General features: G+C 39.3%; 1 protein-coding gene across 1 annotated transcript in view; it reads right to left on the reverse strand.

The window, feature by feature from the left end:
• The window catches only part of LOC311233463 (olfactory receptor 52Z1P-like), a gene marked incomplete at both ends in the record, with an annotated part of 31,917 nt that extends 27,828 nt beyond the window's left edge, over nt 1–4,089 (reverse strand). The window contains one exon of the mRNA XM_084320430.1: nt 3,225–4,089. Coding sequence (XP_084176556.1) covers nt 3,225–4,089 — 865 coding nt within the window. The remainder of the gene's footprint in view (nt 1–3,224) is intronic.
• Nucleotides 4,090–12,830: the final 8,741 nt, after the last annotated feature.

The following is a 12,830-nucleotide window of genomic DNA, read 5'->3' on the forward strand; positions in this document are numbered from 1 at the left end:
TGTAACATTTCTAAGTTATACACCTTTTCCCCTCTCCCGTTGAACTGGGAGACTGGCTGAGGTAAGATTTCACTCATTAAATTGTGGGGCAGTTGTCAAAACACAGTTTCAAATTGCATGTCACATTTCTTCTTAATTCTTTTTTTCTATCATTTATTTTATTATAATTATTATTATATATACAGTATATATATTTAAATATCTACAGCACCTTGCAGTAGTCTCTGTGCCATCATTTGAAACTGTGGTTGCCCCCATAAAAAGGTGTACCACAACTACGCAAAGGACTACATGAAAGTCAGTGGAGAATGCTGGAAATGAATTCCCCCAAAATACTTCCCGTTGCCAGATGTGAAACCTATTCCGACACACTCATCCTTGTTGATTTGTCAAGACTGCCATATGTATCAAGATGCTGATATTAATAATAAAAAAAAGTTTAATGGAAGAAGCACTTGAAAACTAAAAATTATTCAAATACAACTGTATTGAGTGTTGAAAATGTTCTTGTTGTTTTATGGCATTACTGCTTTATTATATGCTGCAAATAGCAGAAATATAGGACAGGTGTGAGAGAGACATGTGACCCCAGTCATGAGGGAGAGTCAAACCCACAACATCATTAACACAACTGACTCAATCAGGACATTTCAGGATTAAAACTGTTAAAATAGAATAGAGTCTATTGTCCTTTTCATCTGGGTGACATTTTTATTTGATGAGCTATCACAATAGTGAGCAAGAGATAGGAGATGATTTGTCATTTTGAAGCATTATCAATCATTTATGAGCTGGGCATACAACATATTTGCACCCCTCAATACCCCTAAAAAGCATTTGCCTCCAGCACTTTAAATAATACACATACCAATTTACATAAGCTGTTTCGGCCCTGGCCTAGGGGAACCTGGTGCTTGATGTGGGTATCACAATATTAAGCAAGAGATGTAGATGATCTGTGAATGCTCTGGTTATAAAGGCATCAGTCTTAACAATACAGTCTTTAGGCATAATGATCAATTAATAACAGGATTCTTGTGACAGCCTGGTAGCTCAGTGACATATGTCCTCCCCTTACCCTCTATCACAGGGGTGGCCAACCAGTCAGAGATTAAGAGCCACAAAAATTACTGTGGTACCACAAAGATCCACACCATATACCAGCGTTTCTCAACCTTTATTTTCAGTCACGGCACCCTTCATGTGTTTATAGGTCTCACCCTCTGGCCTCTGTAGTTGCTAATGTCTTTTTGATTTGGGCCTCACAGGGTTAAAAGTACCCTGTGAGACCCACGGTTGCAAAATTACAAAATCATGTTTAGCCATTTAAAAAAAAAAAGTCTGTAAATGTTTATTTAAAAATGTTTAAGCACATGTATAGTCAATTGGTCCTGTTGTTCAGTCTCACAATGCTATTTGATAGTAAATGTGTTTATATGTCACCCTCTGAAGTTGCTAATGTCTTTTTAATTTGGGCCTCACAGGGTTAACCTCTTATGCCCGAAATATACAGTAAAAGTGTATATGTTCAGCATTATGTTTGTTTATCAATGATTTTAACTGTTATTAGTGAAATATAAGATTATAGAAATCTCAGGGCATTGAGTCAGAAACCGGCGCATATTGACAGGAGGAAGTGGAGCAGCCAAAAGTGAGTGTAGTCTTTTGAAGGAAGAGACTCTGGGCTTTCGAATTTAGAAAAACGACCCTACCCAGTTCACGCCAGCCCATGTCAATCATCTGACTTCTGGATTTACTTTTTAATTTCTCTTATTTTTTGGGATGATCTCCCACAAACCTGGACGTTATTGCCATAAAACAGAACGCAGTTAGTTTCTCTACCTTTCTGTGAACGTCTAGCAAAAAACGGTGTTGCAATATGATGAAAAATGGTGGAGAAATGTACATTATATAAAAGATGGCAGAATTCAGTACTGTATCTACAAAACCTGTTTAATCATCTTCCCTTTATTCATTTGCTTAGATTTTTCAGGTCTGGTAAATTTTTGCATGGTGTTATTCACAGTCAAAGATAAAAAATATTTTTTAAATATAATTGATATTCTCCTTTGGTTCATTACAATTTACTCAAGCCTAGTAACATACACACTATTTCGGACACTGGGAATACATTCCCTGAGATCCATAGATGTCCCTAGATTCAGATACCAAGAACATGCAAATTGCCATAAAAAAAAAAAAAAAGTATAATAATAATATATATATTTTTATGGATGGAAGAGCCACACATTGACGGGCAAAGAGCCACATGCGGCTCGCGAGCCGCGGGTTGGCCACCCCTGCTCTATCATCACTGTCATTCCTGGCCTCACCGTCTATCATCCCTGTCATTCCTGTCTTTACCCTCTATCATCCCTGTACATTTTGCCCTTGCTCTCTATCATCCCTGTAATTTCCCCCCTTGCTCTCTCCTATCACCCCTGTCATTCTTATCCTCTATCATCCCTGTAATCCCACACCAATTCTATGTGTATTCAACTATGTGCCCCCTATTACAATCATCTACTACTGGTTTATTGAAGGTTCCCAACCACAGGCAAAAGAAAATACAGGGATACAGCCATCACAAATTCCAAAGCTATGGAACACTATGGACATTAGGGAGGCTAGATCACTAAATATTTTCAAAAGTAAGCTAAAAACCTCTTCACCATAGCCTTTTAATATACTCTGCTGTTTGGATTAATTGTATCCAGACTGTGATTGTTATACTGTAGATGAGAACAATTTTATTGTACTGCACTAATTTACTCTGTCTGTGTTATGCTAATTTATGTAAATGTACACGTTATGAATTGCTTTTATTTTATATATTTTAATGTCAGAAATCGATCATAATCCATATGAAATATATTACAATCATTTTAATACATTTTATGGACATACATCTATTTAAAAAATCTGTGAGATTCTCTAATCTCTGCAGTATTATATTCTGCGCGCCAATCGCTCAATTCCCCACATTTTAATATGCGCTGTACAGATATTTCTGGGCTAAGGGTTTACTATTCTTTGGATGGCATCATTTTACAAATCATTACTGCATCACTGCTATGAAGCACTTTGGGCTGCAATTATTATATGAAAAGTGCTATACAAATAAAGTGTATTATTATGATCACATTACATTGTCAAACAAATCAGTAATGCTATGAATATCTCTTAAACATTCAAGAGTGTCTACTAAATTGGTGTTAGCTTACTCTTCTTACATTGGAACATTCTAAATAGTGGTTTTCTTATGGATTGAATACTTAGACCATAAATTGCTGGATTAAGAATGGGAGGGATTATCAAAAAGTACAGAGACATGAATGTCTGTGTTTGGTAAGGTAAATAACTCATGTCAAATCGACTTTGTATTAATTCAAATAAGCACCCCACAGAATAATTCATTAATCCAAACAGGTGTGGAGTGCAGGTTCGGAGGGCTTTGAGCTTGGCATCTTTGGATGACAATATACATATCCTCAGAATATGTGCATATGAGTAAACGATCATGATTAGCTGTGGAATTACATATAAAAAAACTAGTAGTAAACCTAATATGTTTTGAGCAAATGTATCTGTGCAGGACAGTTTTACTAGTGAATAATTAACACAGTATAATTTCGCTATAGTTTTCCCACAAAACTGCAGACGAAGACTTGATGAGTAATAGATAAGAAATGTTACCAAGGGGTAAAGCCAAGTAAATGCAATAAGTTTATAGACTTTAGTCAATGATACAATAGCATGATACTGCAGTGGATGGCATATGGCCACATACCTATCATAACTCATTGCTGCTATAATTGTAAATTCAATAATTACATAAGTATGTAGAGCATAGATCTGTGTTTGACAGCGAGCTAGAGAGATCTCATATGAATGTGATAAGATATTACTCAGTATGGCTGGCAATAGAGCAGTGCCTCCATAGAGGCCATTTGCTGCCAAGTTACACACCAAGAAATACATTGGCTCATGCAATGACTTTTCAACACAAATCACTGTGATTAAAAGTACATTTTCAGCAATAATGGTGATGTATAAAAAAAAGAAAATACTAAAATATGTGGGCTTCATTTTCTCCATTTCACTGTATGCAGACAGAATAATAGACGTCACTGCAGATGAATTGGCCATGCTGAGACACGTTTCTGCAGTTGCTGTAAAGAAGCATATATTTTTTATGCATGGCACACCATACAGTATGTTGTTTTGTGCAGGAATATATGAAAATAAATAACTTACCTTTCTGTGATGTCTCTCCCTCCACAACCAAACAGAACAGAACTGAGAATCGTTTATACTTTTCACTTTTCATCTCTTGTGAAATCAAGTCACATGATCTTAATCCCCAAGAACATACCATAAGGCCTTGGGTTCTTATTGCCATTATGACAAGCATTGTATTCTAGTTATTTACAAACTGTAATGGATTGAACTGGTTGAACCAGGCAATAACTAAATTGGCAAAATAAATAAATAAAAAGGTGGGGAGAGACACATCCACACCGCATGTCTTGACTGCCAGAACTGCAGCACCTTGGTCAACCAGTTACCAACTAATCATATCACACCTAAAATACCCTGCTGTTACAAAATGCAAATAAAATGAACCATTACAATACCAACATATTTTGCATACTCTAAATACAAAAAAGGGGTAATTATATCTATTGTGTCGAGATATTAGGGATATGACAATGTCGTGGATATTATGGATTTACTCCTCCTGCCATGGCAGATCTAGCGCCACCATCAGGCCAAATATTCTATTTTAAAATCTCACAGCTTTCATTCAAATTCTTGTAAAATGTGCTGTGCACATTCATGACCCCTAGAGGATCAATTCTATTGATTTTAGTGACCCCATGTCATGACGTCTTCTTTAGTGCCACCATCAGGCCAGACTTTCATTTGTACAATTAGTGTATCTCAAACTGCTTTTATTTGAATCTTCAAATTTGCTGTGCACATTCACGACCCAGGAAGAAACATATTGATTTTGGTGATTCCATAACCTTTACCTCTTAAGCCCGATCGTACCGAGCCGAGATTTATTTCACGTCACAAATAGATCAATACAGTCCATATTAAGTGATGTTGTGTTTCTTTTTCAAAGGTAGCCAAGATTACCCTAACCCTATCAAAACAGCAGCAACAATGTATTATTTTCACTACGTTTGTTTAGCAATGATTTGAAGTGTTATTAGTGAAATATGAGCTTATAAAAATCTCAGCGCATTGCCTCGAGAACCAGATGATTTAGAGGCGAGGACTGGAAGCCGTCATGAAATCATTGTAGTCCTAAGAAAGAGGAGACCAGGGCTTTCGATGGATGTCTAAATTTCATAAAACTACTCTACCCAGCTCACACCAGCTGCAGACATAGGAAGGCTAACCATTTTTGTCTTGTAATCATTGACGTGATTGTCGTGTTTATGTCTCACCTTTATATTGTCGTGTTTATATATTGGATTGTCAAAGCCAATCGTGCAGTCGTTCTGTATTGACATTACTAAATGAGATGTCATGCTAATATGTAGGGCTGACCTTCGAAGCTTTTTTTGGCAATCGAAGCTTCGGGGCCGAGCTTCGATTTTAATTCGAAGCGTCAATTTTCTTTTCTTTTTTTTTTATATAATTTTTTTTCTTCTTTTTATCTTATGTTGTGGGACTTGTACAGCACTTTGGTAAACTTTGTTGTTTTTAAATGTGCTCTATAAATAAAGTGGATTGGATTAATGAATTAAGTAGCCCCTTTCATGACTGTGACGCAGCCAACAAGGTTTCACTTGGCTGTGTGATTTAATTCAAGGTGGATCGCTGTTGTCGTTTGAACAACTTCAGATTTCATGGGAACTACCAATTCCCCAAATCAAGAATGTTTTAGATGAATGAAGTAAGATTTAGATTATTTGAAATATGGCCTGTGTAGACTAAACTATGCACAGCATTATGTCAGTCTACAAGGTCCGGATTCTACATGGTCCGGCAATGTAGACCTTGTAGACTCCACTACAGACCAATTATCAGTGAATGTTCATGCATTTTTAAGAAGGGCTACTTCCACAAAAAAACAAAGAACTCACCAAAACATCTCAGTAGCACCTTATCTAAATGTTCTATTTCATATATGGAGATTCATATTTATTTATGTATTGCATGCATTTCTACATTTTATTTCCTATTTTGTTTATTCATCCTAGTATCTTTCTTTCTTATGTGTGGAATTCTACAAGGCATGTAGGTGCAGGGCCTCCTCAGGGGGTGTGCGAGAAGTGCGGTCGCACAGGGCCTCACGGGAAGGGGGGCCTCGCAAAAAAAAAAAAAAAAAAAAAAAAAAAAAAAATTAATAATAATAATTTTTTTTTTTTTTTTTTTTCTTTTTTGCGATGCCCCCCTTCCCGCGAGACCCTTTTTCATCACAGACCTAAAATATAGTTTTGCTTATATGCTTATATATTTCACATTAGACACGTTTGTAGAATGTGTCTGACTTGTTCCTGCCTCTGCGCCTCTGCAGACTGCAGTTTTCCGGTTTCTGCTGCTTTGCTGCTCTACAGATTTTAGGATAGTGTTTCCGGCCCGGGCTCTTCTCCCGTCTGCCGTAATACACCAAATAGAAGAAGAAGAAGACACACGAGGTAGATAATTCAGCGCTATTCAGAGGAGCCAGTGGATGTCTTTTCAAAAGCAGCATGGATCAGAAGAAATTACACCGTGGGCCAAGAAAGTCTCCTTCCAACTTTACCATTGGCATTGATACTGCGTTATGGTGAGTCAAGCTATTATTATATTCCCGCCGTGGACCTATCTCTCTCTCTCTCTCTCTGGAGCCAAACTGGTTGACTAGCTAATAGTACTACTAGTAGCTAACGGTGTGTGCCTGGTGTCAGCACCTGGCTGTATGTAGCCGCATAGCTTGCTTCTGCGTTAGCTAATGGTTAGCGCAAGCTAACAGCTAACTCAAGGCTAACTGATAGCATCAAACGAACGTTCCCAGCCGAGCGCAGCCGGCAGTTAACGTCGAAGCTAAACAGCTAACTGGCTAACAGTTAGCTCAATCAGCTGTTAGCTAATTAGCTGTTAGCTTGTGCTAACCATTAGCTAACGCAGAAGCAAGCTATGCGGCTACATACAGCCAGGTGCCTGATTGAGCTAACTGTTAGCCAGTTAGCTGTTTAGCTTCGACGTTAACTGCCGGCTGCGCTCGGCTGGGAACGTTCGTTTGATGCTATCAGTTAGCCTTGAGTTAGCTGTTAGCTTGTGCTACGACCATTGACATTAGCTGTGAGAATAGCAGGGGGTTCTGGCACTCTGACTACGACATCATCTTTGACAGAAGATGTAGTCGGGCCTGCACCATGACAAGGCTCTGGCAGCAGCTTATTTTGTCCCGACAGCGAGAGGCCTTTCGTCAACGTGGAGACCTGTGTTACGGCCTTTCGCCCTGCGTTCCTTGGTGCAGGTAAGATTAATGAAAATGTCATGACATTAATAATAATAATAATAATAATAAATCAAATTTATATAGCGCCTTACCCCACTCTTCCTTCCTTCCCCTCCCGAATGTTTTGTTAATAACGATGTTTTTTTCCAGGCAAAACATATGCTACTTCACAACATTTGGAGATACGACATGTGCTGTGTGTGAATGTCTTGGTCGTTTGTGTAGCTTGGGTAGCGTTGGGCCGTTGGCCAAAGCTGTGTGTGTCACAGTACCTGGCTAGCCTATTTAGCTGATGTCGGCCATTGGCTCCTTGCTGCTTTGGTTTCTCTATAGACCCTCTTCTCTTTGGATTTAAGTGTTGATCTTTGTCCTTTTTGATCTCTCATACATGCTCTCTCTCTAACACACACACATGCTCTCTCTCTCTCTCTCTCTCTCTCTCTCTCTCTCTCTCTCTCTCTCTCTCTCTCTCTCTCTCTCTCTCATACATGCTCTCTCTCTAACACACATGCTCTCTCTCTCTCTCTCTCTCTTTCTAACACACACAGTCTGCCTATGGCGGCCTTTCTCGATGGCTAGGCTGTGCTCGCTGAGTCTGTATAGTCAAGGATCTTCAGTCACAGTGCTCAGGTATTCTGCCACTGTGTACTCTCTGTTTAGGGCCAAATAGCATTTCAATTTCTTTCCAATGTGTCTCTCTCTCTCTCTCTCTGTACACTGTATATTGACTGTAGAACGGGAGCTCTCTCGCTCTCTCTTTTGCTATATGTTGACTGTATCATGCCCCGCCTCGGGCAGCGCTATTATTTAAGAATATGTTGACTGTATGAAAAAAAAATATATATATATATATATACATATATATATATATATAATTTTTTTATTTTTTTTTAACCTTTGGGGGGGGGGGGGGGGGGGGGGGGGCTCGCGTTAAATCTCGCACAGGGCCTCGCATTTCTCCCAGGCGGCCCTGTGTAGGTGTATATGTGTTTGAGGATGATATCCTTCAAACAGGCAATAGTGATGATATAATTTGGGCAGTGCTGAGCTGGGTTACTTTCCTCCAGTGTATTTGTCGCCCGGCCCCACCCAATGGCCCCATGCGCACACACACACACACACACACACACACACACACACACACACACACACACACACACACACACACACACACACACACACACACACACACACACACACACACACACACACACACACACACACACAAAAATCAAAGTAAAAAAAAGTTTGAATATTTTTTTTGAATTATTATTATTATTATTTTTTTTTACTTCGATTTTTTTTTAATGTTCGAAGCTTGTGCCATCGAACGACGCTTCGAAGCTTCAAAGTATTTAAGACAGCCCTACTAATATGTCATGTTCTACAGTGGGACTTACACATAATACCTAATAAAAAAAGTCATTAGAATAATAGAAGCCTACTTTGCTGGAACGATTAATTTCGCTTGTGCACTGAGGCTGCCTTACTAAGCCGTTTCTCCGCACATTTATTTAGTTCTTGTTGTGAGGACTGTATCTGAGCAGGGACCGCAGCCTGTTGGCTCCCCCCTGAGGACGCGTGGCACGGTTACTCAACCTCGAGGTGCACGTCTCTCTAGACGTTCCCGTCTCACGGCTGGTTCTGATGATCAATCAATGCTGCCTCTTCCCGGACTATAAAAGCCTGACCAGCCCAGCAGTCGATGCAAGTTCGTTCTGTAGGAACAGTAGGTTTGTTAAATATTTACCTCTTGACTATTTTGTCTAGCTTAGTTCTCGTTGTATTGTTCATTCAATATTCTGTTACCTAACCTGTGTTGTTTGATGCGCGTGTTCAATGCCTATGTTTGTTTATCCTAACCTTGGTTCTTCTCTCCCCTCCAGCGCAGGGGTGTATCTAGACCCAGCACTTCAGTAGGGCACAGAAGGGCACCAAAAACTATGAAGCGGGAGCGCATAGCGCGACCACGAAAAAAATATGGCCGGTTTTGGCCGGTTTGTGGGCGAAAATGGGTGGATTTTGTAACTATTTTTTTTTTTACTTTATTTCGGTTTTAGGGTTAGGTTAGGGTTATGTTATTTAATTATTTTGGGGAGCCAGCCCCCCAAACTCCTGAAATGCATAGAAATCTATGCATTTTGGAACAGTTACTATATATATAGTCAAGAAATAAATAAAACAATCTGACATTTATATTAAAAAGAGCTAGCCACCCAAACCCCTAAAATACATAGAAATCTATGCATTTTGGAACAGTTACTATATATATAGTCAAGAAAGCATTTAGTCATACTTAAAGTTTAAAGTGCTTTACTTGCATTGAACATTGCATTGAACATTGAGGAGACATCATTAGAAAGCACAATGTATGTTTCCATAGTTACGCAGATGACACACAATTGTACATCTCCGCTGAACCAAATGATCACACAGCTATAAACTCCTTTTCTTGATTGTCTCTTAGCAATAAACAAATGGATGATGAACAACTTCCTAAAATTAAATGAGGGCAAAACTGAAATCCTACTAGTCGGTCCTATAACAAAAAGAGAAATGTTACAGAGCAATATGGGGCAACTTACTCCTTGGATCAAACCCGAAGTTACAAGTAAGTAACCTACACTGGCTTCTGGTAACATTTAGAATTGATTTCAAGGTCCTCCTCCTTATATACAAAGTATAAACATTGCGATCATCTACTACTGGTCTATTGAAGGTTCCAAGCCACAGTCTAAAGAAAATCGGGGATGCAGCCTTTGCTAACTATGCACCAAAGTTATGGAACACACTACCTATGGACATTAGGGAAGCTAGATCTCTTAATATTTTCAGAAATAAGCTAAAAATGTACATCTTCACCATAGCCATCTAATACACCCCGCTGTTGATTGTACTGTAGCACTATTTTACTCTGGCCATTCTATTGCATAATTTTACTATCTATTCTACTATTCTATTATTGCACTGTATTATTGGTGTGCAAACCAGTCAACTTACAAAAAAGAGCCTGTTGGAGGATTTCAACAAGATAAATGCAGTGCAAAATATTTCACTATAATATTTCAAAGCGAAGTAAAAAATATTATAATAATTATTTTATCATGTTAAATGATCATTTGATCATGTTAAAAAAAGGAAAATAAAAAACATTTGTTAAAATTTTTTTTTTTTTTTTTTTTTATCAGTGGGGCACAGATGATCATCAGTAGGGCACGTGCCCTACTGATAGTGGTCTAAATACGCCGATGCTCCAGCGTGGGTAAATGTTTACTGGTCAACTAATATCGTGTCTCTTTTCTCTTCCGTCTAGTTTGAAGGACGCCGTCTCGGACACTCGTCACGTTCATCCGCCCGTTATATTCCCGTGTTATTTTCTCCCCTGCCTCGCCAAGTCCCTCGCGTTATCCCCTCGGGGATCCGTTATTGTTTCGCCCCGGCGTGGCTGAAGCAACCTATTCCACTACATATTTTTCATATTCCGGGTTAACACACACTTCATTAACTCAGGCCCCGACCTGCATACACCACACTTCCACCGTCGCTGTTGTAGTGCTCTGTATTTTGTATTGTATATTTTTACGTTTGTAAATAAATACACGCTTGTCTAGCGTTTAAAACCTGTTCCACCCCAGGTGAAAATCTGCATAAAATGTATACCTAGGTAAATGGAATATTGCTCCATGTCTACAAGGGCTATTTGCATATTCTTGGTATCTAGGAACATCTATGGACCTCAATGAATGTATTCTCAGTGTCAGAAATATTGTGTCTATTACTAGTGTAACTGAGGGGTACAATTCCCTGACTGTATTGAATAAGTATGGTATCATTAAACCACTACTGAGTTATGTACATTACTACTGGCCATACAGTACACATGTATATGAGATGAACACCTCCACAATAACACGGCTTTACAACAAATACTGTTTAGAAGAATATTTATTAGCAGCACGAAGATTATCTTACATTACTTTACTTATCAAGATTGAGAGTTGCGCTTGTAAGGCGAAGAATGTGCATGAATAGGTCAAGAGCGTAAGTCCATGAGAATATTACGCAGGAGATAATTAATACCACCTGTATCATAAGAATTATATATGGTACACTAGTAGGGCAGCTGGAGATACTAATAGGGTCCCTCCGGTTGTAGGCCAGCAGGGGAGAGGATTTGTCGGTAGCGAAAGTCTGGGTCAACGAGGAATAAGGAGACTCCAGGTACAGGAGACAGTGCAGTAATCCCTTGATCCCCAGACGAACAACAGCTATTCTCCGGTATGCAGTGCCGCATGGAGGAAAGCTAGCCAGCCTCAGGGGTCCTAGAGGCGGGCTCGACGTTGCTCCTCACAGGGTAAATCCCACACAGTTGTGGGTGTAGACGATTCTCCGCTCCATCAGCTACAGGACCAAAGCAAATATAATCCAGCCGAAAAGGGCTCTGTAGTCGTCGGTGTAGGTTATCCAGTGTACATATCCACACGGTTCTCGTCTAGGGCTCCTCGGATGACGGCACCAGGTTAAGCCGCCCAGCCTGGATAAGCACACTAGCTCGGTACGAGGAAGCGTTGGTAATGCTGGTCACTGTAGAACGGTAGCCGCACGATACACTATACATAATAGACTATTACTTAATAATAGAATAGGTCGAACTCGACGATACAGCGTTAAACTCTGACACTTCAGCTATCAATTCGCACGCGGTCTCAAGGCTCTATTTTGGGGCAAAACGGGCCCACTTCACAGCACGTTGTATCGTGGTGTGAGGCTTCAACTTATTGGTTAACACGTTTCGGGTAACTAACTGCTGTATTCACCTGCGCCGTATTTATACGTTAGGTGAACAATCTAGTACCAGCCTTATTTCTGTCTCGTATTCTTGCGCAGAGCCGGTCATGTCCAGGCATGTCTTTGGCGGTGACTTTGAACTAGACATTGGGGGTATGGCCGTGGCGCCTAGGGGATCGCTGTCCAATAGGAGAATGAAATATTATGGTCTGTACTAGGTAACGGGATATTCCGTGTATATGTACAAAGAATATACAAGGGATATCAGACGATATACAAATACTATACAATATATCTCAAGTAATAAATATATATATTCGGTTTAATCTGATCCTTCGTAACAACTAGGCTTGCTTAAATTGTGATGAAACAAAGGAAAATATGAATTATGATTTTTCTTTTCATATTTGGCAGGGAATAAAACCATGATAATAATGACCAAACTTAAAAAACTGCCACTGAGCTCATTCAGTACCCTCTTGAGATCATGTGTACAAAAGATCTAAGGAAATTAATAAAGGGAAGATGATCAAACTGAAGGTTCTGTATATACAGTACTGAATTCTCCCATCCGGACCAA

The sequence above is a fragment of the Notolepis coatsorum genome (assembly GCF_963971535.1).
Source record: "Notolepis coatsorum genome assembly, chromosome: 8".
Taxonomy (NCBI): domain Eukaryota; kingdom Metazoa; phylum Chordata; class Actinopteri; order Aulopiformes; family Paralepididae; genus Notolepis; species Notolepis coatsorum.